At 34.9% G+C, this 27,300-nt stretch overlaps 1 protein-coding gene across 3 annotated transcripts in view; it reads left to right on the top strand.

Moving 5' to 3' along the window:
• Positions 1–27,300, top strand: part of LOC133631551 (netrin-G1-like) — a 266,186-nt gene that overhangs the window by 228,853 nt on the left and 10,033 nt on the right. The window contains exons 5-6 of one of the 3 annotated variants that reach the window (XM_062023857.1): positions 10,183–10,209; positions 22,393–22,437. The exons of 1 other annotated variant lie outside the window; for it this stretch is intronic. In XM_062023857.1, coding sequence (XP_061879841.1) covers positions 10,183–10,209; positions 22,393–22,437 — 72 coding nt within the window. The remainder of the gene's footprint in view (positions 1–10,182; positions 10,210–22,392; positions 22,438–27,300) is intronic. One more of the 3 variants, XM_062023858.1, reaches the window with a different exon arrangement.

Raw genomic sequence — 27,300 nt, 5'->3', positions numbered from 1 at the left:
CGCATGTCCCAAATTCCAAGCTGCTGTTTTGAGGCATGTTAAAAAAAATAATGCACTTTGTGACTTCAATAATAAATATGGCAGTGCCATGTTGGCATTTTTTTTCCATAACTTGAGTTGATTTATTTTGGAAAACCTTGTTACATTGTTTAATGCATCCAGCGGGGCATCACAACAAAATTAGGCATAATAATGTGTTAATTCCACCACTGTATATATATGTTGATATCGGATATCGGTAATTAGGAGTTGGACAATATCGGAATATCGCATATCGGCAAAAAAGCCATCATCGGACATCTCTAGTAAGTTGCAATAATTTCACCTCAAAATGTTGTGTATATTACTGTAAATGGAAAAACAGTACTGCTGTTTTTATGGTTAAAAAACAAAACGAAAAAGGCAGCTCAGTTGCCAGAATTTTACTGTAAAATGTACTTCTTTTTTTTTTGCTGTAAATAAAAAAAACTGCAATTTTACAGTAAAATGTTAAAACCTGAGCTGCCAGTTTGTTAGTTATTGTTTTTTACCACAAATGAACAACTGTACATTTTTCGGTGTATTACTGTAAATGCCAAAACGACACCACAGTTTATTACAGTAAAAAAAAAAAAAGTAATCTTTTTTTCATTGAGAGGAAAATGCTGTAAAAACCACAGTAAATTTCACAATTTTACCATGAAATCTATTGCCACTTTTACATTGCACAATTTGATGGATAACATGCTTTGAAATCATTATTATTAGTATTTGTTTCTATTTAAAAAATGGTTTGAATGTTTGATAATATATTTTTGCATAATTACATAATACTTAAGCCAACATAATTTGCGATTACATGGCGTACATATATCTTTTTTCTCCCAAAATAGAAAGAAAGAATACATTTAGTAAGAAAAGTTACAGTACTTTATTGATGCATATTATTTCCAGGCTTTCGAGGGCCAAATAAAATGAAGTGGCGGGCCACATCTGGCCCCCGGGCCTTGGGTTTGACACCTGTGATCTACCTGATCCTTTCCCTCAGGGATAGTTAACTGGTGTCTTAAAGGGCCTAAAAACTGTTGTCATATAAAGGCTTTGACTTTTTCAGTCGGTCCCAACTTGTCCCGATCTGATATTGATATCTGATAATGATCCGATATCAGCAAAAAATAGATTATATCAGTTTGCATCTAAAGTTCCTGAAATAAAAGCCAGTTATTGTATTTTCATGTATTTTAGTCAAGTCATTTACAAAAGGTAAACATGGTAGGCTATAAGCTAATAGGAGCTAGCAGCTACACAACAGCTAAGCACACAATAGCGCACAGGCTAAACATCAGTAATAAATGTCCTTAATTGAACATTATTGCAGTCTAAAACAGCACATTTGTCAATATAAAGAAATATCAAATCATTAAATGTTCATATTGCTCACACATACAAAATCTCCAAGGCAGAAGCGTTTTAGAACGTATCCAGTAACAAACGTGTCTGCATCATTTGGCGTACTCTGAATTATTGCAACCACCAGGTGTCGCCAAAAGCAATTAACACTCAACTTAAAAGACAGCATGAGTCCATTCCACACGATTAATAATAAATAAATAGGTTAGTGTCTAAGGTGTGTTGTATCCCAAATAGCTGCAATCGCCCGTTTGCTTCTCTTAAGGTATTCATGTGTGATTTCCACACAGGCATGTCATCTTTCTGACGTCACTTCCTGGTGTCCCTTCCTCTCCAAACTCAGTTTGTAAACGATCAATGAGTCCATACAAAGCTAAGACCCGGAGATTCAAGAAATAGACGGCGCACTTACCCGTGTAAAAATTGGTCCGAGGAGGGGGACCTTAAACGATGGTTTAGTGTGGCTGACACGAGGCTTAGGCTAAATAATTATCCGTTTAAGGGGTTATCCGGCTTAATGTAGACGTAGCCATAGGTTTGTGGGAAACATATTGTCCGGTTCAAACACTGACGACATCTATTAAACAAGACAAGGAGCAAGGAATTAAACAGACAGAATTAAATTTGGCTCAATTGAGGAGAGACGTCTGGAAGAGTACAGTCTCACCACGCTCTGACGAAAGATTGTACGCCTCCTTTTTTATTTGGACTTTCCCTGATTACATGGCAACAGCTGTTTCTAAGGGAGGGGGGTCGTAAACAGCCTTTGGTTACAAAACAGTTCAGAGAAAAGGTCGCCTGGAGGGGAGTCTTGTCCTACTTCCTCTCCGCTTTTGTAGTTCTCGGGTCAAGACAATATCTTTCTGTTGATTACAATACATCAAAGAAACAGAACACCTGCATGTTGCTTCCCATCCTACACAGTGGAGTTTTACAAGCCTTTTGTTTGGTAGGATCAGAGACAGCTTTTTGTCCTCTCGCCGGGAACTCATGGCAACACAAAGTTTTGTGATAACTTAGATACAATTATTCTGACACATATATTTGAAAAAAATGTTAATTAACCAAAATTTGTAGTACTTTTGCTCATCTCCTAGAGGTCACACACAGACTCTCTGTTGAAATTGTGTGCAATAGAGGATTTTAAAGGCCTACTTAAACCCACTACTAGCGACCACGCAGTCTGATAGTTTATATATCAATGATGAAATCTTAACATTGCAACCCATGCCAATACGGCCGGGTTAACTTATAAAGTGACATTTTAAATTTCCCGCCACACTTCTGGTTGAAAACGTCTAGATATGATGACGTATGCTCGTGGCGGAATCAGTTGATGCGGAAGTATTGGTACCCCATTGAATACAATACAAAAAATGTCTGTTTTCATTTCAAAATTCCACAGTATTCTGGACATCTGTGTTGGTGAATCTTTTGCAATTTGTTTAATGAACAATGGAGACTGCAAAGAAGAAAGTTGTAGGTGGGATCGGTGTATTAGCGACGGACTACAGCAACACAACCAGGAAGACAGAGATGGATAGCAGACGCGTTAGCCGCCGAACTCACCTTAACTTCCTCCGTCTCGCCGACCGCATCTGTGATCGGGTGAAGTCTTTCGTCGCACCGTCGATCGCTGGAACGCAAGTGAGCACGGGTGTTGATGAGCAGATGAGGGCTGGCTGGCGTAGGTGGATAGCTAATGTTTTTAGCATAGCTCTGTGATGTCCGGTTGCTAAGTTAGCTTCAATGGCGTCATTAGCAACAGCATTGCTAACCTTCGCCAGGCTGGAAAGCATTAACTGTGTATTTACATGTCCATGGTTTAATAGTATTGTTGATCTTCTGTCTATCCTTCCAGTCAGGGGTTTATTTATTTTGTTTCTATATGCAGTTAAGCACGATGCTATCACGTTAGCTCCGTAGCTAAAGTGTTTCGTCGATGTATTGTCGTGGAGACAAAAGTCACTGTGAATGTCCATTTCGCGTTCTCGACTCTCATTTCCAAGAGGATGTAGTATCCGAGGTGGTTTAAAATACAAATCCGTGATCCACAATAGAATAAGGAGAGAGTGTGGAATCCAATGAGCCAGCTTGTACCTAAGTTACGGTCAGAGCGAAAAAAGATACGTCCTGCACTGCATTCTAGTCCTTCACTCTAACGTTCCTCATCCACGAATCTTTCATCCTCGCTGAAATTAATGGGGTAATCGTCGCTTTCTCAGTCCGAATCGCTCTAGCTGCGTTGAAAACAATAGGAAAATGTGAGGAGCCTTTCAATTGACTACGTCACGCTACTTCCGGTAGGGGCAAGGCTTTTTTTTATCAGATACCAAAAGTTGCGATCTTTATCGTCGTTGTTCTCTACTAAATCCTTTCAGCAAAAATATGGCAATATCGCGAAATGATCAACAGTGTTTCCCACACATTCATTTATTTGTGGCGGCCCGCCACGAAAGAATTACGTCCACCACAAATAAAATAAAAAAAATTTAAAAAATGTTTAAAAAATGGTGTTTGTTTTTTTGTTTTTTTTTGTTCTTTCCAGCTTCTCAGGCAAATCATATAGTTGATGTAGATGCCCATATAGGCTGTTCAGATTTACTTTACAAAAGTAAATCTTGTTGCCTTATTTGTATTTGGCCACTACTGTTTTCTGTTTATTTGTTACTGACTGTGGCAGGACACCTCTGCCTCTGTTTCACTTTATGTTGCTGGTAAATAATATGGTTGTAGTTAGGGATGTCCAATAATGGCTTTTTGCCGATATCCGATATTCCGATATTGTCCAACTCTTTAATTACCGATACCGATATCAACCGATATATGCAGTCGTGAAATTAACACATTATTATGCCTAATTTGGACAACCAGGTATGGTGAAGATAAGGCACTTTTAAAAAAAAAAAAAAAAAAATAAGATAAATAAATTAAAAACATTTTCTTGAATAAAAAAGAAAGTAAAACAATATAAAAACAGTTACATAGAAACTAGTAATTAATTTAAATGAGTCAAATTAACTGTTAAAGGTTAGTACTATTAGTGGACCAGCAGCACGCACAATCATGTGTGCTTACGGACTGTATCCCTTGCAGACTGTATTGATATATATTGATATATAATGTAGGGACCAGAATATTAATAACAGAAATAAACAACCCTTTTGTGTGAATGAATGGGGGAGGGAGGTTTTTTGGGTTGATGCACTAATTGTAAGTGTATCTTGTGTTTTTTATGTTGATTTAATAAAAAAACAAATAAAAATAAAAATAAACGATACAGATAATAAAAAAACTGATTCCGATAATTTCCGATATTACATTTTAACGCATTTATCGGCCGATAATATCGGCAGGCCGATATTATCGGACATCTCTAGTTGTAGTAGTAGGCTAAAGTTAAATTATTTAGTATGCACTAATTAAAGGGGCAGAGCTTTAAGAGACATTTTAGCTTTTATATTTTATAAGATATATTTTTTGTAAGAACCACAATTAATAAATATATTTCAGTGAATAACTTATTGTTCAAATCTGTATATAAATATGTACATAAAGTGTTGTAATTATATTGTAAAATGGATGGATGGATGGATGGACGTTTAAAACAAAACTGTTATTATTAATTAGTAAGTATACATTTTTTTTAGCCTTTTTAGAGAAAATCATATCATTGTAGTAAATTATGCAAATTGCTCGATGATGTCATGGTGACCACGCCCATAGTCACGCCCCCACCGCCACAGATATCTTGGCAGTTTATGGGAAACACTGATCAAGTATGACACATAGAATGGATCTGCTATCCCCGTTTAAATAAAAAAAAAATCATTTCAGTAGGCCTTTAAACTATTGTAAACATATACATAGGTTGTGTTATTTCACTCAGATTTGAATGTACCTGCAGTGGTTCCATAAACGACACACACAAGAGAAGAAAAATAGCAAAGGAAGATGTCTTGCGCCTCAGTCTTTAGCTTTTTTAAGAACTATTAAGTAAATAAATGTGTTGCTATGAGGAAATAGATGCCAACAAACAAACAAAACCGAGCTTTTCCTACAAGACAAAAGGGACAATTCTTGACGCAGAAGAAGAATGACTTGAAGAATTACTTTGACAGTCCACTTAGCAGGGAGCGTCCACCAGTCTCATGTTCCAAACAAGCTTCACAGGGTAAGAGGAGTAGATGGCTGCAGTTTGATCAGGCCCGATGAATGTGTTGTGGCTGCAGAGGGCAAAACTGCTTTGCCCTCCATTTCTCAGAAGACACAAGACTTAGGGTGGTTTCATGCAAAGAGCAACACTTACAGTCACGACGATGGGTGTCAACGGCATGAAAGACCCCTGGAAGACAATCAGAAAAGTGCAAGAGCTATGAGAAAATGTAAAAAGGACGTTAGAAGGGTCTGGAGCGGGGGTCACCAACCTTTTTGAAACCAAGAGCTACTTCTTGGGTACTGATTAATGCGAAGGGCTACCAGTTTGATACACACTTCAATAAATTGCCAGAAATAGCCAATTTGTTCAATTTACCTTTAACTCTATGTTATTATTAATAATTGAACGGTTTAAAAGAGGAGAAAACACGAAAGAAATGAAAATACAATTTTGAAACATAGCTTATCTTCAATTTCGACGCTTTAAAAATCAAAATTCAACCGAAAAAAAGAAGAGAAAAACGAGCTAATTTGAATCTTTTTGAAAAAATTAAAAAAAGAATTTATGGAACATCGTTAGTAATTTTTCCTGATTAAGATTAATTTTAGAATTTTGATGACATGTTTTAAATAGGTTAAAATCCAATCTGCACTCTGTTAGAATATATAACAAATTGGACCAAGCTATATTTCTAACAAAGACAAATCATTATTTATTCTAGATTTTCCAGAACAAAAATTTTAAAGGAAATTCAAAAGACTTTGAAATAAGATTTAAATTTGATCCTACAGATTTTCTAAATTTGCCCGAATATTTTTTTTTAAATTTTAATGATAATAAGTTTGAAGAAATATTTCACAAATATTCTTCGTCGAAAAAACAGAAGCTAAACTGAAGAATTAAATTAAAATGTATTTATTATTCTTTACAATAAAAAAAAAAAAATACTTGAACATCGATTTACATTGTCAGGAAAGAAGAGGAAGGAATTTAAAAGGTAAAAAGGTATATGTGTTTAAAAATCCTAAAATCATTTTTAAGGTTGTATTTTTTCTCTAAAATTGTCTTTCTGAAAGTTATAAGAAGCAAAGTAAAAAAAATAATGAATTTATTTAAACAAGTGAAGACCAAGTCTTTAAAATATTTTCTTGGATTTTCCAATTCTATTTGAGTTTTGTCTCTCTTAGAATTAAAAATGTCGAGCAAAGCGAGACCAGCTTGCTAGTAAATAATTACAATTTAAAAAATAGAGGCAGCTCACTGGTAAGTGCTGCTATTTGAGCTATTTTTAGAACAGGCCAGTGGGCGACTCATTTGGTCCTTACGGGCTACCTGGTGCCCGCGGGCACCGCGTTGGTGACCCCTGGTCTGGAGAATAGACACGGTTTTGTACATGTGGACTAGGGTTGTACGGTGTACCGGCATTAGTATAGTACCGCAATACTAATTAATCATATACAGTACTATACCGCCTCTTTTGGATCCACACCTAACATCCACTGTAATGATACCAAGTACAGGAGCGTATGTAGTCGCTACTACTATGATTACGTCGATATTTTTTGGTATCACAACATCTTCTTTCGTTTAAAAAAAATGTATATTATGTTTCTAAACTCAGGAAATATGACCAATGTATGATCCTGTAACTACTTGGTATCGGATTGATACCCACATTTTTGGTATCATCCAAAACTAATGTAAAGCATCCAAACAACAGAAGAATGAGTGATTATCACATTTTAACAGAAGTGTAGATAGAACATGTTAAAAGAGAAAGTAAGCAGATATTAACAGTAAATGAACAAGTAGATTAATAATTCATTTTCTACCACTTGTCCTTAATAATGCTGACAAAATAATAGAATGGAAAATGACGCAAAACACTGTAAAAAAAAAAATTATGTAAAAAAAAAACGGTCATCTACTGGCAGCCGAAAACCATAAAATGAAAGTAAAACATTGTAAACCAAATAATGATTAAAAACATTATATTTACAGAAATTTTCATGAAACGTTTTGCGGAAAAATATCGTAATTTTACAGATTTTTACTAAGTTATTAAGATCAACCACCTTTAATAAAGTGACCATGCAAACAGTTCTGCAGAAAAATACCTTTATTCTACAGAGTTTTTCCAAACTATTACGATCAAACACCTTTAATGAAGTGACAATGCTGGCAGTTCCACAGAAAAAATACCATTATTTTACAGATTTTTTTCTGAATTGTTAAGATCAACCACCTTTAATAAAGTGACGATGCAAACAGTTCAGCAGAAAAATACCTTTATTCTACAGCATGGGTATCAAACTCTGACCCGCGGGCCAAATTTGGCCCGCCGTGTAATTTCACTTGGCCCTTGAGGCGATATCAAATTAACACTACAACTGGCCCGCCCGTCTTCCAAACTCTAGTTGTATAAGCCTTGCTTGTTCAATATTCAATGCAAAACTTGTTTGGGTCCCTATTAAAAGGTTAATTTGCACTGTAAAAAAAAAATCCTATTTTTATGGTTAATTTACTCTAAATTTCTACTGTAATTTTTCAATTTTTTTTAAATAGTTTATAAAACTGTAGAATTTAAGACATTATCTGCAAATAAACAATCCTCCTGTTATTTGAAGTAATATGCCAGTAATGACAAACTATGTATATTTCTATTTTTTTTACAGGAAAATACCAAATTAATTATACATAGCATTTTCTGTTTTCTTAAATTACTTTCAAATTCATGTAAAATTACGATATTTTTCCGCAAAACGTTTAATGAAAATTTCAGTAAATATAATGTTTTTGATCATTATTTGGTTTACAATGTTTTACTTAAATTTTATGGTTTTCTTTTGGCAGCCTTAGCTGCCATTAGATGACCGTTTTTTTTACAGAATTTAATTACCATCATATTACAGAGAAAAATGTTAAATTGTTAGTATGAGCATATATTTTTCAATTTGAATGTAAAAATACACATAAATATTAAAAAAATAAGATTTACCTTAAAATTACATATAAAACTGTTAGATTGTTAATATGGACATAGACTTTTATATAACAAGCTACATATTTAATGAAAGATAATTACTGTAATTGTACATGAATTTGGGTATCAATCCGATACCAAGTCATTACAGGATCATACATTGGTCATATTCAAAGTCCTCATGTGTCCAGGCACATATTTCCTGAGCTTATAAACATAATATAAATGTTTTTTTTAAAACAAAAGAAGATGTTGTGATGCCAAAAAATATTGATGTAATCATAGTAGTATCGACTAGATACGCTCTTGTACTTGGTATCATTACAGTGGATGTTAGGTGTGGATCCACCAATGGCGTTTGTTGGGGGTGGTGTGGAGGACCGGTACTTTTCAGAGGCGGTATAGTACCGATTGATTGATTGAGACTTTTATTAGTAGATTGTACAGTACAGTACACATTCCGTACAATTGAACACTAAATGGTAACACCCGAATACGTTTTTCAACTTGTTTAAGTCAGGGTCCACGTTAATCAATTCATGGTAACCGAATAGGATTCATTAGTATCGCGGTACTGTACCATTACCGGTATACCGTACAACCCTAATTTACACTTTATAAATTTTACTAAGCCTTTATTGTTCTATTGTTTCAATCTTGCTTAGCGGCGAGCTTAGCGATTAGCATGCCTTCGTGTCTGCTTCTGCTTGTTCTAACATGTTTAGCCTCGTCTTTCAGTGATAATAACTGTTGCGTTGACCAGCTCTTCCTCCCAGGGATTTTAAGGTGCTGGTCACTCCCAAATTCTTTTCATGGCAATGAGCTGAAGTTTAAATTCATCACCAGGCAGTAGTTGGTATTTTGTGGTTTATTCTCAAAGCTTTGAGGACAAACGTGAGACCAAATCCAGTACAGAAGCGTTCCCTCGCCCAGTCTAGATCGATCTCCCAAAACCCCGGAAGTCCTGTGTTCTTCCCTCTGTCCCTCGCTGCCACCTTCGTTGTTTAGACTACTTCCTGAGTTATCTCTACTCTCTGCATTCCACTGCTAGAAGGCCGACACCTTACTATGAGAGAGAGAAAGAAGGAAGAATACTAGCTATTTTGTAATACGACTATGGAAGGAAAGAAGTAACACTTAAATATGGATATATGGAAAAGATCTGGTTACCTCAATCAAACACGTGTAAGAAAAGTAGTTTATTTGCCAGAATGGAGGATTATTAAATGAGTGGGGGGCTTCAAACGTTAGCTGCGGCCGTAGGACCAAGTGGAAAGTAGGTTTAACAAAACCTGGCCTGGTTTCCGTAAACTGCTGATCCAAATCGTATTGCTCACGAATCAAAACAGACAACGTTGGATTGGGAGCCCTACAAATGAAGTGGTATATGTTTTCCAATGGATTGGAAATTGCATCCGGTCACAGCTTCTAGCGTGCAGATGGATGAAATGCGTGGATCTTCAAGTAAATTTAAGAAGCGCACTATTTACTCAGACTTGATATTGGGATCTGGTACTGTTGACGCAACATGACTATGTAACTCATTCAAGGCTTAGAGTCCACGCATCAGAAAATGTTTCTTGCTGCTTTCAAAAACCACAACAAAAAGTATGCATGTTGTACTGAAACGTTGCCCATGTTCTCTCCTCAGGTATTCCAAGCAATCAAGGACCCGTGCGTAAGTGGACCAGACTTTTTTTCCTACCAGCATGACTGACCGTCTCGCATGTCATCATCGTGCTCATAATCATTCTTTTATTTTTATTTTTTTTAGTAGTGCAAAAGTTCATTCTGTCAATGCAGTAAATCAGTGTTTTTCAACCAGTCTGGTGTGCCGGGGGAGATTATCTCATTTCACCTATTTGGGTTCAAAATATTTCCTGCAAACCAGTAATTACAGTCTGCAAATTTACCGTATTTTTCGGATTATAAATCGCTCCGGAGTATAAATCGCACCAACCGAAAATGCATAATAAAGAAGGAAAAAAACATACATAAGTCGCATTTTTTGGGGAAATGTATTTGATAAAACCCAACACCAAGAATAGACATTTGAAAGGCAATTTCAAATAAATAAAGAATAGTGAACAACAGGCTGAATAAGTCAGTGTTTCCCACACATTCATATATTTGTGGCGGCCCGCCACGAAAAAATTACGTCCGCCACAAATAAAAAAAAAAATTTTTAAATTGTTTTTTTTTTTTTTTTTTTTTTTTTTTTTGTCCTCTCCAGCTTCTCAGGCAAATCATATAGTTGATGTAGATGCCCATATCGGCTGTTCAGATTTACTTTACAAAAGAGAAGTGTAGGATATTAGGATGTTGCCTTATTTATATTTGACTTTATTAAATGTATTTATATTAGAAACACAACATGTGTATATAACAAAGGGTGCAAAGTCTGCCGGCAGTAGGAAACACATGGTTAAGTGTAGGGAGTAAAACTGATGGTAGTCTAAAGTTCAAGATTTTTGGAGCTCTTTGTTCAGTGGATCAGATGTTTGATGAAGCTCTGTGTCTATCTACCACCACTACTGTTTTCTGTTTATTTGTTACTGACTGTGGCAGGACACCTCTGCCTCTGTTTCACTTTATGTTGCTGGTAAATAATATGGTTGTAGTAGTAGGCTAAAGTTAAATTATTTAGTATGCACTAATTAAAGGGGCAGAGCTTCGAGACATTTTAGCTTTTATATTTTATAAGATATATTTTTTGTAAGAACCACAATTAATAAATATATTTCAGTGAATAACTTATTGTTCAAATTTGTATATAAATATGTACATAAAGTAATGTAATTATATTGTAAAATGGATGGACGTTTAAAACAAAACTGTTGTTATTAATTAGTAAGTATACATTTTTTGAGCCTTTTTAGAGAAAATCAAATCATTGTAGTACATTATGTAAATTACTCGATGATGTCATGGTGACCACGCCCATAGCCACGCCCCCACCGCCACAGATATCTTGGCAGTTTATGGGAAACACTGTAATTGTACGTTATATGAGGCATAAATAACCAACTGAGAAGGTGCCTGGTATGTTAACGTAACATATTATGGTAAGTATCATTCAAATAACTATAACATATAGAACATGCTATACGTTTACCAAACAATCTGTCACTCCTAATCGCTAAATCCCATGAAATCTTATACGTCTAGTCTCTTACGTGAATGAGATAAATAATATTATTTGATATTTTACGGTAATGTGTTAATAATTTCACACATAAGTCCCTCCTGAGTATAAGTCGCACCCCCCGCCAAACTATGAAAAAAACTGCGATTTATAATCCGAAAAATACGGTATGTATTCTTGTTGAGTGGCCGGTGCTGTCCATAGCTCGGCAGAGTACTCTTCCATATCAGTAGGTTGGAGCTGGTAGCTAATTGCTTTGTAGATGTCGGGAACAGCGGGAGGCAGGCTGCAGGTAAAAAGGTTTTCTAATGCTTAAACCAAAAATAAGCAAAAGGTGAGTGCCCCTAAGAAAAGGCAATGAAAGTTAGGGAACAAAACTAAAACTGAACTGGCTACAAAGTAAACAAAAACAGAATGCTGGACGACCGCAAAGACTTACTGTGGAGCAAAGACGGCGTCCACAATGTACACCCGAACATGACATGATAATCAACAATGTCCCCACAAAGAAGGATAAAAACAACCGAAATATTCTTGATTGCTAAAACAAAGTAGATGCGGGAAATATTGCTCAAAGGAAGACATGAAACTGCAACAGGAAAATACCAAAAAAAGAGAAAAAGCCACCAAAATAGGAGCGCAAGACAAGAACTAAAACACTACACACAGGAAAACACCAAAAAACTCCAAATAAGTCAGGGTGTGATGTGACAGGTGGTGACAGTACACCTACTTTGAGACAAGAGCTATATTGATGCATGCTTGGTTATGATTTAAAGTCATATCCAACAATTGCGACAACGACTTTTTACTGTCAACTGAGTTTCATTTTTTAATGATTTCTGCTGGTGGTGTGCCTCCGCATTTTTTCAACGCAAAAACTGTGCCTTGGCTCAAAAAAAGGTTGAAAAACGCTTCAGTAAATGATATTTGTATGTGCAATTTAGAAAATGCTGTCTGCAGCAGATAGTTGGTTGCCGAGAAGGCAAACAAGCCACAATATAACGCTCCGTCTTCCTGGTCCAACAATGTTAGCCAAGTGGCACTAATGCACATGCAAGCAGTAAAAAGTAGCGGGGGTCCCAATACAACTATTCAATCCAAATCTTGGAGCCTTGCGTAATGGCCGAAATCGATATTAATCCGATACGATATTGCAGGAATGATACATACTTTGTATTATATAGTAGTGTGAAATGTTGGAAAAGGTTTGATCAAGTGAAATTAGTCAAACAGAGAACAATGGAAGCTATGAATTTTTCATAGCTACCATTTATTAGGGCTGCAACTAACGATTAATTTGATAATCGATTAATATGTCGATTATTACTTCGATTAATCGATTAATAATCGGATAAAAGAAACAAACTACATTTATGTTCTTTCCAGTATTTTAATGAAAAAAACCAGCATACTGGCACCATACTTATTTTGATTATTGTTTCTCAGCTGTTTTTACATGTTGCAGTTTATAAATAAAGGTTTATAAAAATAAAATTAAAAAAAATGTTTTTTTTAAATTTAATTGCCTCTGCGCAAGCGCATAACATAGATCCAACGAATCGATGACTAAATTAATCGCCAACTATTTTTATAATCGATTTTAATCGATTTAATCGACTAGTTGTTGCAGCCCTAGTATATATATATATGTATATATATATATACATATATATATATATATATATATATATATATATATATATATATATATATATATATATATATATATATATATATATATATATATATATATATATATATATATACACTACCGTTCAAAAGTTTGGGGTCACCCAAACAATTTTGTGGAATAGCCTTCATTTCTAAGAACAAGAACAGACTGTCGAGTTTCAGATGAAAGTTCTCTTTTTCTGGCCATTTTGAGCGTTTAATTGACCCCACCAATGTGATGCTCCAGAAACTCAATCTGCTCAAAGGAAGGTCCGTTTTGTAGCTTCTGTAACGAGCTAAACTGTTTTCAGATGTGTGAACATGATTGCACAAGGGTTTTCTAATCATCAATTAGCCTTCTGAGCCAATGAGCAAACACATTGTACCATTAGAACACTGGAGTGATAGTTGCTAGAAATGGGCCTCTATACACCTATGTAGATATTGCACCAAAAACCAGACATTTGCAGCTAGAATAGTCATTTACCACATTAGCAATGTATAGAGTGTATTTCTTTAAAGTTAAGACTAGTTTAAAGTTATCTTCATTGAAAAGTACAGTGCTTTTCCTTCAAAAATAAGGACATTTCAATGTGACCCCAAACTTTTGAACGGTAGTGTATATATATATATATATATATATATATATATATATATATATATATATATATATATATATATATATATATTCCTTGCGCACTTATTGACTGGAAGAGCACGCAGTTGGCGTGATGATGTCATGTTATTGATGGGAAAATGCAAGAAATGTAATGCCGAGCGCATATCATTATGTCAAGATAATGGCACTAGCATTTACTTAATTTAAGAATAGTTTTCCACATATTGAGCAAAAAGGTCTCATATATGTTTTTTCTACCAAGAAAAGTGCACTTGTTATTAGTGAGAATATACTTATTTTAAGGTATTTTTGGGTTCATTGAGGTTAGCTAATTTTACTTGTTTTGGAAAGTCTTGACAAGCCAAATGTTCTTGTTCTATTGGCAGATAATTTTGCTTAGTTCAAGTAAAATGCCCCTATTTTTTTTTTCTTGTTTTTGACACTGACTTTGTGCAGTGTAGTAGAAGCTGGGGATTGAACCAGGAACCCTCAGGTTGCTGTCACGGCCACTCTCCCAACCCGCGCCACGCCGTCCCGTTCGTATTGTTAATAAGACAGTATGAGTATTATTCTGGCCATAATTGTGCAGCCCTACTGTACCAGTGAATATGTCACTACCTTAATCGACCGTAAAGGGTCCATAGCCACCATTTCCGTGATGAAATAATACATCGTTTCAGCCCTTGGGTCGTCACTGGCAAACTTTTTGCACTTTTTCAAACACCGCAGCAATAGGAACAAGCCCCGGGCCTTTCTTTTGCGACGAGCTTTGAGAAAGTTTTTTTTTCCGCGGCAGGCGTATTCAAAAACACTGTCACGGCATCGCTGGCGTTTCAGGTGGCTGATAAGGTTTGATGTGTTGAAGTGCAGTGTTTTTTTTCTGTCCTTGCGCAATGTTTGCAGAACATTTGGTGCAAATAACAAAGAAAAAAAGTCTTCTTCTGCAACAGCAGAGGAATTCCACTGCCGATATTATCGGCCGGTAAATGCTTTAAAATGTAATATCGGAAATTATCGGTATCGGTTTCAAAAAGTAAATGTATGACTTTTTAAAACGCTGCTGTACGGAGTGGTACACGGACGTAGGGAGAAGTACAGAGCAGTTGCGTCTCCCAGTCATACTTGCCAACCCTCCCGATTTTCCCGGGAGACTCCCGAATTTCAGTGCCCCTCCCGAAAATCTCCCGGGGCAACCATTCTCCCGAATTTCTCCCGATTTCCACCCAGACAACAATATTGGGGGCGTGCCTTAAAGGGTTAGGGTTATATATATATATATATATATATATATATATATATATATATATATATATATATATATATATATATATATATATATATATATATATATATATGTATATATATATGTATATATATATATATATGTATATATATATATATATATATATATATATATATATATATATATATATATATATATATATATATATATATATATATATATATATATATAATGTTTGCCTTGGTGCCCTTCTAACTTGCCTTGGTGCCCTAAAATAAGAGCCCTCCTTTAAGGCAACACTTGCCTTGACCTTAAAAAGTTAAAATCCGAGGCCCGCAATGAGCTGAGGGGAAGTTTCTGACGGAGAAACGGAGCGCTTGATTTGCTTACCCTAACCCACTTACAGCACAATATCTGTAATATTGCCTCATTGGAGCGTTTAAAAAACATTTTAATGGAGTTATTGAAAAAAAAAAATGTATTTCATTTATTGGTGTGGCATCATAATTATTCACATCGGCCCAATAATTATCTGTCGGATATTTATCGTAAAACTGCTTTGTTAAAAACGAGGCGAAAGCTTTGGAGCCGAGGGGAAAGAAAACCACTGCAGAGAAGTCATTCCTGCCTCCCACACCAGAATATTTGCTCTCAGCACAGACAGATATTTGCCCTGAGCCAGAGAACAAAAAAACATCTTCTATAAGGATGTGGCTCCCATGCATCCCTCTGCATGCTGATGCCTGAAGGTGACTCTTTTTTCTTTTCTTTTTTTTTTTACCCACCTGACGGAGCAGCCGCCCCATGTAAATGTCTCTAACTCCATCCAAGTTGCATGCAAACACACTAGAATCAGAATCATTTCGACTCCAGATGTGCTGCAGAAATGTCAACGTTCCTTCAATGTATTAGCATCCGATACCAAGCGTGTCATGTTAATACTAGGGGTGTAACGAACGGTGCATGCATTCCAAATTAGACATGGTACAGGACGGAAGTGCAACCGCCTTGGGTTATAGCAGTCCTGGGCAAATTAAGGCCCGGGGGCCACATGCGGCCCGTTAAGCTTTTCAATCATTCCCAAATATTTTTTTTAGATCTTTAAGATGTAAAGTGTAGCTGCCATTATGATGTGCAGTGATGTTTTCTAATGACCGTAAGTCTTCAACTATACTAAGTAGGGATGTCCGATAATGGCTTTTTGCCGATATCCGATATTCCGATATTGTCCAACTCTTTAATTACCGATACCGATACCAACCGATACCGATATATACAGTCGTGGAATTAACACATTATTATGCCTAATTTGGACAACCAGGTATGGTGAAGATAAGGTCCTTTAAAAAAAATAAATAAATAAAATAAATAAATTAAAAACATTTTCTTGAATACAAAAGAAAGTAAAACAATATAAAAACAGTTACATAGAAAATAGTAATTAATGAAAATGAGTAAAATTAACTGTTAAAGGTTAGTACTATTAGTGGAGCAGCAGCACGCACAATCATGTGTGCTTACGGACTGTATCCCTTGCAGACTGTATTGATATATATCGATATATAATGTAGGAACCAGAATATTAATAACAGAAATAAACAACCCTTGTGTGTGAATGAGTGTAAATGGGGGAGGGAGGTTTTTTGGGGTTGGTGCACTAATTGTAAGTGTATCTTGTGTTTTTTATGTTGATTTAATAAAAAAATTTTAAATAAAAAAAAACGATAACGATAATAAAAAAACCGATACCGATAATTTTCGATATTACATTTTAAAGCATTTATCGGCCGATATTATCGGACATCTCTAATACTAAGTAGTGTTTCCCATAAACTGCCAAGATGGCTATGGGCGTGGTCACCATGACATCATCGAGTAATTTGCATAATTTACTACAATGATATGATTTTCTCTAAAAAGGCTGAAAAAATGTATACTTACTAATTAATAATAACAGTTTTGTTTTAAACGTCCTTCCATCCATCCATTTTACAATATAATTACAACACTTTATGTACATATTTATATACAGATTTGAACAATAAGTTATTCACTGAAATATATTTATTAATTGTGGTTCTTACAAAAAATATATCTTATAAAATATAAAAGCTAAAATGTCTCTTAAAGCTCTGCCCCTTTAATTAGTGCATACTAAATAATTTAACTTTAGCCTACTACTACAACCATATTATTTACCAGCAACATAAAGTGAAACAGAGGCAGAGGTGTCCTGCCACAGTTAGTAACAAATAAACAGAAAACAGTAGTGGTGGTAGATAGACACAAAGCTTCATCAAACATCTGATCCACTGAACAAAGAGCTCCAAAAATCTTGATCCTACACTTCTCTTTTGTACAGTAAATCTGAACAGCCGATATGGGCATCTACATCAACTATATGACTTGCCTGAGAAGCTGGACAGGACAACAAAAAAAAAAAAAATTATTTGTGGCGGCCTTAATTCTTTCGTGGCGGGTCGCCACAAATAAATGAATGTGTGGGAAACACTGAAGTATTTCAATGGTTGGAATCTGTGCTTTTGGATGATATACCAGTTACTATGGTCATCTAATTAGTTACTCTGATCATCTAATTAGTTACTATGGTCATCTAATTAGTTACTATGGTAATCGACGTCACAGCAGCTCAGACGAGGCACCAAGCAGTGTGGGCGGGAAGCGTTTCCACAGACGCGGAAGGAGATTTTCACAACAAAGTTCTAAAGCTTAGTGATATATCAGATATATCAGATTGTAGGTGGGTTTATTTTGTACCCTTCGCGTTCATATTTCACTGTTTGTGGCATTTTTGTTGCGTTTCACTTGATTGTAAAATATGTCGATCGAAAGGGGGTGTGACGTTCATATTTTGTCAATATTCAGTGTTTTATCGTTCATAGAAAAATGTAAAATTCCATTACGTTTTTTAAAGCGGTCTGTCATAACGTTTTTAGCATTCAATCAGACATTATTGTGATGTTTTGTATTAGTGTCCCTAAAAAATAGATATACCGGCCCCCAGACACATGTTTTTCTCTAAATGTGGCCTCCGAGTCAAAATAATTGCCCAGGCCTGGGTTATAGTCACACGTCAACACCGTAACCCAAACAAATTTGAATGAAAGAAACAGCTGTTCTAAATGTGTCCACTAGATGTCGCAATACCAATTATTTGTATCTTTGTAGATGATGCCACATATGTAAAAAAAATAAAAATAAATAAACCACATGATGTTAGTGCACCAGTCCAGGAAAATGAGCAAACTACATAAATAACATCCCGTAATTTGATTTTTATATTATTTTTTTACCTTGATTGATTGAAAATTAACACCAATGAATAAATGAATGAATAAATCACATCATTTATTCAGAAAGTACAAATAACGACAAAGATAGAATAGTGTAAAAATAACCCAACTACATTATGATTTGTACATTTTCAGAATGTGCTTGTTCTGTTTTTAAACCAAGAAAAACAATCTGAAGTAGTCAATTCTTAGATTTAGAATTTAGAATTTATTGTTAATGTAATTTATTGACGGATAAATGCTATCACAGGGTGTAGCATACTTTAGCTTGATTGGTGTTATTGTTTCACTTGGAGTTGTTAATTACCATATTTTATGTTTAATACATATGATCCAGTCATTTATCCCTTTTTGGTAACACTTTAGTATGGGGAACATATTCACCATTAATTAGTTGCTTATTAACATGCAAATTAGTAACATATTGGCTCTTAATTAGTCATTATTAAGTACTTGTTAGGGGTTAGGGCAGTGTTTTTCAACCACTGTGTGAGATACAGTCTGGTGTGCCGTGGGAGATTATGTAATTTCACCTATTTGGGTTAAAAATGTTTTTTGCAAACCAGTAATTATAGTCTGCAAATGATGTGTTGTTGTTGGGTGTCGGTGCTGTCTAGATGTCGGCAGAGTAACCGTGTAATACTCTTCCATATCAGTAGGTGGCAGCAGGTAGCTAATTGTTTTGTAGATGTCGGAAACAGCGGGAGGCAGGGTGCAGGTAAAAAGGTGTCTAATGCTTTAACCAAAAATAAACAAAAGGTGAGTGCCACTAAGAAAAGGCATTGAAGCTTAGGGAAGGCTATGCAGAACGAAACTAAAACTGAACTGGCTACAAAGTAAACAAAAACAGAATGCTGGACGACAGCAAAGACTTACTGTGGAGCAAAGACGGTGTCCACAAAGTACATCTGAACATGACATGACAATCAACAATGTCCCTACAAAGAAGGATGAAAACAACTGAAATTTTATTGAGTGCTAAAAAAAGTAGATGCGGGGAAATATCGCTCAAAGGAAGACATGAAACTGCTACAGGAAAATACCAAAAAAAGAGAAAAAGCCACCAAAATAGGAGCGCAAGACAAGAACTAAAACACTACACACAGGAAAACAGCAAAAAAGTCCAAATAAGTCAGGGTGTGATGTGACAGGTGGTGACAGTACACCTACTTTGAGACAAGAGCTATAGTGATGCATGCTTGGTTGACTTTTTACTGTCAACTGAGTTTTAATTTTTAACGATTTCTGCTGGTGGTGTACCTCCGCATTTTTTCAACGCAAAAAATGTGCCTTGGCTCAAAAAAGGTTGAAAAAACACTGGTTTAGGGTTAGTTAGACCCTAACCCTAACTAACAAAATACAAAACTACAAAAGTTAATAGTGTCCAAATAACTCTAAATTAAGTCTTTGTTACTTAGAATATGTTCCCCATACCAAAGTGTTACCCCTTTTTTTTATACAAAACAGCAATTATAGGCATATTTCAGACAAGGTTGCAAATGGCGATTAATCGTGATTCAATTTTTTTAACAGAGATAAATTGGATTAAAATGTTTCATCATCTCATTGTTGGAATTGTATTTATTTTATAAGACAATTGTACTTATTAAGAGAATAACGGATTGCACACTGCAAAAACTGAAATCTAAGTAAAAATCTCAAATAAGGGTGATATTTGCTTATTTTCTGTCTGATCAAATAATTCTTTTTACTAAGCAGATTTTATGTTAGAGTGTTTTACTTGTTTTAAGGGTTTTGGTCCTAAATGATCTCAGTAAGATATTACAGCTTGTTGCTGAGATTTGATGACCTATATTGAGTAAAACATGCTTGAAACTAGAATATCAACTGTTGCAAAGTAGGGCTGCAACTAACGATTAATTTGATAATTGATTAATCTGTCGATTATTACTTCGATTAATCGATTAATAATCGGATAAAAGAGACAAACTACATTTCTATCCTATTCAGTATTTTATCGGAAAAAAACAGCATACTAGCACCATACTTATTTTGATTATTGTTTTAGAGCTGTTTGTAAATGTTGCCGTTTATAAATAAAGGTTTATTAAAAAAAAACTAAAAAAAAAACTCTTCGCATAGCATAGATCCAACGAATCGATGACTAAATTAATCGGCAACTATTTTAATAATCGATGTTAATCGATTTAATCGATTAGTTGTTGCAGCCCTATTGCAAAGCTGTGTCATCAACACTCACAAGTATAAAACTACTTTTTTTAAAGTAATAATTTCTTACTTCAAGCATGAAAAAAAAATCATGATTTTGACACAATTGTGTCTCATAATTAAAACAGATGACAGCCAAATGGACTTTGCTGTTTTATTTTCAATTAAACAATAGAAAACACGTACTCATATAGTAGTACAGTTGGCACAGTACAGTAAACTGACAGTTAATATTTAAACATGTAACATGTGACATGTTTAACAATTTTGAACATTCATGCACATTCAGATAAATTCTTCAAAATTACAATTAAAAAAAATTAAACAGAGGGCCGGGGTGTATATATGCGCACTAATTGACTGAAAGAGCATGCACTTGGCGCGATGATGTCATGTTATCCATGGAAAAATAAATTTTTAGACAATATGATTTGCCTGAGCGGCTAGGAGACCCTGAGAGTAACAAGATGTTGCCTTGTTGCCTTTCCATTAAGAACAATAAATTCGTTTTTAGTATAAGTTTGCTGGTTTCAAGAAATGTAATGCCGAGTGCATATAATTTTGTCAAATTAATGGCACTAGCATTTACTTCATTTAAGAATATTTTTCAACATATTGAGCAAATATGTCTTCTTTTTTTCTACCAAGAAAAGTGCACTTGTTATTAGTGAGAATATACTTATTTTAAGGTATTTTTGGGTTCATTGAGCTTAGCTAATTTTTCTTGTTTTGGAAAGTCTTGACAAGCCGAATTTTCTTGTTCTATTGGCAGATAATTTTGCTTAGTTCAAATAAAATACCCCTAATGTTTATATATTTTTGTCTTGTTTTTGAACACTGACTTTTTGCAGTGCAGTTCCACCTCATAATCATTGAAGATATTTTCACAAAAGCAGTTTTGTTTAGGGATGTCCGATAATGGCTTTTTGCCGATATCCGATATTCCGATATTGTCCAACTCTTTAATGACCGATACCGATATCAACTGATACCGATATCAACCGATATATGCAGTCGTGGAATTAACACATTATTATGCCTAATTTGGACAACCATGTATGGTGAAGATAAGGTACTTTTTTTTTAAAAATAATAAAATAAGATAACTAAATTAAAAACATTTTCTTGAATAAAAAAGAAAGTAAAACAATATAAAAACAGTTACATAGAAACTAGTAATTAATGAAAATGAGTAAAATTAACTGTTAAAGGTTAGTACTATTAGTGGAGCAGCAGCACGCACAATCATGTGTGCTTACGGACTGTATCCCTTGCAGACTGTATTGATATATATTGATATATAATGTAGGAACCAGAATATTGATAACAGAAATAAATGGGGTGAGGGAGGTTTTTTGGGTTGGTGCACTAATTGTAAGTGTATCTTGTGTTTTTTATGTTGATTTAATAAATAAAAAAATAAAAACAAAAAACGATACAGATAATAAAAAAACCGATACCGATAATTTCCGAGATTACATTTTAACGCATCCCTAGTTTGTTTTTTGCATTTGGTTTCGAACTAAAAGCGAAGCAGGTGTGATGATGGCGTACCGTTACACCCCTGGTAAACCAGCACATGCATGCTGTCCCCCGTGCTTCGGCTCGCATGAACCACTGACCAGCCAGCATGATTTGTAACGTTTTGTCTCGTTTTTTTTTTTTCTTTTACGCAGATCGAGAAAACGCGTCATCGCTTGGCGTCGCGAATCGTAAGCAAGGTAGGCCTGTAGGCTTTTGTTCATCATCAAAGTGAATTGATCCGAGTAACTCGCAATCTTTGATATCAGACAGCGTTAGGTTGAGCGCTCTCATCGCTCGGATCGATATCAGCATGCACGACGACGTGCCGAACCGTCACGTCCGTCTGCAGCCTCCTAACCTCGGTGATCCTACCCTTTCTTTAATTACACACCATGCCCCCCCCCCCCCCCCCCCCCCCCGCCCCGAACTGAAACTTCTACCATGAAGGGGAAAAAAAACCAAGAAGGATAAGAAAGGAGATAATTAACTCTTTGGGGTTGCAAGGTTATTATGTAGATGTATCTCCTGTTAATCCCCAGGTCTGGTTATCCTGTGCGGTGTGTGCTAAGTCACACCTGCGCCGCATGACTTCCGTTTATAGCAAACCTTGCAAGGGCGTTCACACAAAGAGAAATATTGAAGTCACTGTCGTATAAGGACTGATAGTAGGGCTGGGCCATACGGCCTTTTACTAATATCTCGATATTTTTAGGCCGTGTCACGATACACGATATATATCTCGATATTTTTAGGCCATGTAACGATACACGATATATAACTCGGTATTTTTAGGCCATGTCATGATACACGATATATGTCACGATATTTTTAGGCCACACCACGATACCCGATATCTATTACGATATGTTTAGGCCACTAGGGACTAATAATATATGAGAATAGTCCATATTGGATCTAACATAATATTGTGAGAGTCCAGTCCAGAGTGGATCTAACATAATAGTGTGAGAGTCCAGTCCATACTGGACTCTCACACTATTATGTTGGATCCACTATGGACTGAACTCTCACACTATTATGTTAGATCCACTATGGACTGGACTCTCACACAATTATGTTAGATCCACTATGGACTGAACTCTCACACTATTATGTTAGATCCACTATGGACTGGACTCTCACACAATTATGTTAGATCCACTATGGACTGAACTCTCACACTATTATGTTAGATCCACGATGGACTGGATTCTCACAATATTATGTTAGATCCAATATGGACTGGACTCTCACAATATTATGTTAGATCCACTATGGACTGGACTCTCACAATATTATGTTAGATCCACGATGGACTGGATTCTCACAATATTATGTTAGATCCAATATGGACTGGACTCTCACACAATTATGTTAGATCCACTATGGACTGGACTCTCACACTATTATGTTAGATCCACTATGGACTGGAGTCTCACACTATTATGTTAGATCCACTATGGACTGGACTCTCACTATTTTGTTAGATCCACTATGGACTGGACTCTCACACTATTATGTTAGATCCACTATGGATTGGACTGTCACACTATTATGTTACATCCAATATGGACTGGACTCTCACAATATTATGTTAGATCCACTACGGACTGGACTCTCACACTATTATGTTAGATCCACTATGGACTGGACTCTCACAATATTATGCTAGATCCACTATGGACTGGACTCTCACTATTTTGTTAGATCCACTATGGACTGGACTCTCACACAATTATGTTAGATCCACTATGGACTGGACTTTCACACTATTATGTTAGATCCAACATGGACTGGACTCTCACAATATTATGTTAGATCCACTCTGGACTGGCCTCTCACAATATTATGTTAGATCCAATATGGACTGGACTCTCACACTATTAACTAGATCCACTATGGACTGGACTCTCACACTATTAACTAGATCCACTATGGACTGGACTCTCACACTATTATGTTAGATCCACTATGGACTGGACTCTCACAATATTATGTTAGATCCACTATGGACTGGACTCTCACACTATTATGTTAGATCCACTATGGACTGGACTCTCACACTATTATGTTAGATCCACTATGGACTGGACTCTCACTATTATGTTAGATCCACTACGGACTGGACTCTCACACTATTATGTTAGATCCACTATGGACTGGACTCTCACACTATTATGTTAGATCCACTATGGACTGGACTCTCACACTATTATGTTAGATCCACTATGGACTGGACTCTCACACTATTATGTTAGATCCACTATGGACTGGACTCTCACACTATTATGTTAGATCCACTACAGTCTTGTGGCGTTTTTGTTTTTTTCACAAAGTTAACTTCCAAACGTGACTACAGTCGCTAAGATAAAGTTCCGAGGGGAAAAAATAACACACAAAAAACCACCTTTGTCTGCCTTTGAAAGCGCTGTTGTCTAAGCTGCAGCTGTCATCCGGGGCCGCGGGGGCCACATCTCTATTGAACCGCAGCGCCTGCAGCCGTGATTAACGACGAAGCCTTCATGTTAATATGATAACGGGAGATACGGCGCAGGGGGGACCGCTCGGTTTCAGTTTCCACCCTGACATCATGGCAAAAGATACTGTATACATCCGACATAATTGAGAAGAATATGCAACATCTCGGGGCTGCACATACAAATTGGCTGATCTGGTATCAGTTATGGCTACTTACACCAGTGCGCATTTATGAATACTCACAGGATGTATTTTCATCCAATCACATTCATGCTCACTTACCAGTACGAGCAGAGCAAATAGGGCTGCCAACATCATTTGATATCACAGTTATTATTATAGTATTCTCAGAGAGTACTTATATACACACGTATCCCAAATCTTTTTATGCAGGTTTGAAAAAAAATACAAAGTTAAAGTACCACTGATAGTCACACACACACACTAGGTGTGGTGAAATTATCCTCTGCATTTGAACCATCCCTTTGTCCCGAGCGCGACCGCCGCTGCCGCTCACTGCTCCCCTCACCTCCCAGGGGGTGGAACAAGGGGGATGGGTCAAATGCAGAGGACAAATTTCACCACACCTAGTGTGTGTGCGTGTGACTATCATTGGTACTTTAACTTTAACTGTAGCTTGTTCCAACCCCTGGGAGGTGAGGGGAGCAGTGAGCGGCAGCGGTGGCCGCGCTCGGGAATCGTTTTGCAGGTGTATATATGTACTGTGTATACAGTATAGGCGTAATACGATCAAACTTTCTTGTTCTTGTCAAAAGTCTAGCAGCCGCATTTCGTACCAACTGTAATCTTTTAATGCTAGACATAGGGAGACCCGAAAATAATAGGTTACAGTAATCGAGACGAGACGTAAGGGGTCCCCAAACTTTTTGACTCTGGGGCCGCATTTGGTTAAAACAATTTGGCTGGGGGCCGGGCTATATATATATATATATATATATATATATATATATATATATATATATATATATATATATATATATATATATATATATATATATATATATATATATATATATATATATATATATATATACATATAAATGTATATATATATATCTACATATAAATGTATGTGTGTGTGTGTATATATATGTATATGTGTATATATGTGTGTGTATATATGTGTATATATATATATATATATGTGTATGTGTATATACTGTATGTGTGTGTATATATGTATATGTGTATGTATGTGTATATATGTATATGTGTGTATATATATATCTATATACTGTATATATATTTGTGTGTGTGTGTATATATATATGTGTATATATATATATATATATATATATATATATATATATATATATTATATATATATATATATATATGTATATGTATATATATATATATATATGTGTGTATGTGTATATATGTGTGTGTATAAATGTATGTGTGTATAAATGTGTATATGTGTATATATGTGTGTATATATGTATATACTGTATATATGTTTGTGTGTATATATGTGTGTGTATAGATGTATACATGTATATATGTATATGTATATATATATATGTGTGTGTGTATAAATGTATGTGTGTATAAATGTGTATATGTTTATATATGTGTGTATATATGTATATACTGTATATATGTTTGTGTGTATATATGTGTGTGTATAGATGTATACATGTATATATGTATATGTATATATATATATGTGAACGTGTATATATGTGTGTGTATATATGTATATATGTGTGTGTATATATGTATATATATATATATATATATATATATATATATGTATATATATATATATATGTTTATGTGTGTATATATGTGTGTGTATAGATGTATACGTGTATATATGTATATGTATATATATATATATATGTGAACGTGTATATATTTGTATATACTGTATGTGTGTGTATATATGTATATGTGTATGTATGTGTATATATGTATATGTGTGTATATATATATATATATATATATACGGTATATATATTTGTGTTTGTGTGTGTGTGTATATATATATATATATATATATATATATATATATATATATATATATATATATATAAATATATATATATATGAGTATATGTATATATATATATATATATATATATATATATATATATATATATATATATATATATATATATATATATATATATATATATATATGTGTGTGTATGTGTATATATGTGTGTGTATAAATGTATGTGTGTATAAATATGTATATGTGTATATATGTATATATATATGTTTATGTGTGTATAGATGTATACGTGTATATATGTGTATATATGTATATGTATATATATGTGAATGTGTATATATGTGTGTGTATATATGTACATGTGTATACATGTGTATATACTGTATGTATATGTGTATATATGCATATGTGTGTATATATATATATATGTATATATGTATAAATACATATATATTCCTCGCGCACTAATTGACTTAAAGAGCGCACTCGCGGCATGTCACGTTATCGATGGTAAAATACATTTTTAGACAATATGATTTGCCTGAGTGGCTAGGAGATGGTAGAAAATGGACAGATTAAAAAAATTATAATATTTAAAAAA

Source organism: Entelurus aequoreus, linkage group LG16 (assembly GCF_033978785.1).
Source record: "Entelurus aequoreus isolate RoL-2023_Sb linkage group LG16, RoL_Eaeq_v1.1, whole genome shotgun sequence".
NCBI classification, from domain to species: Eukaryota; Metazoa; Chordata; class Actinopteri; order Syngnathiformes; family Syngnathidae; genus Entelurus; species Entelurus aequoreus.
The sequence above is the reverse complement of the archived record's forward strand: the minus strand, read 5'-3'. Positions and strand labels throughout refer to the sequence as shown.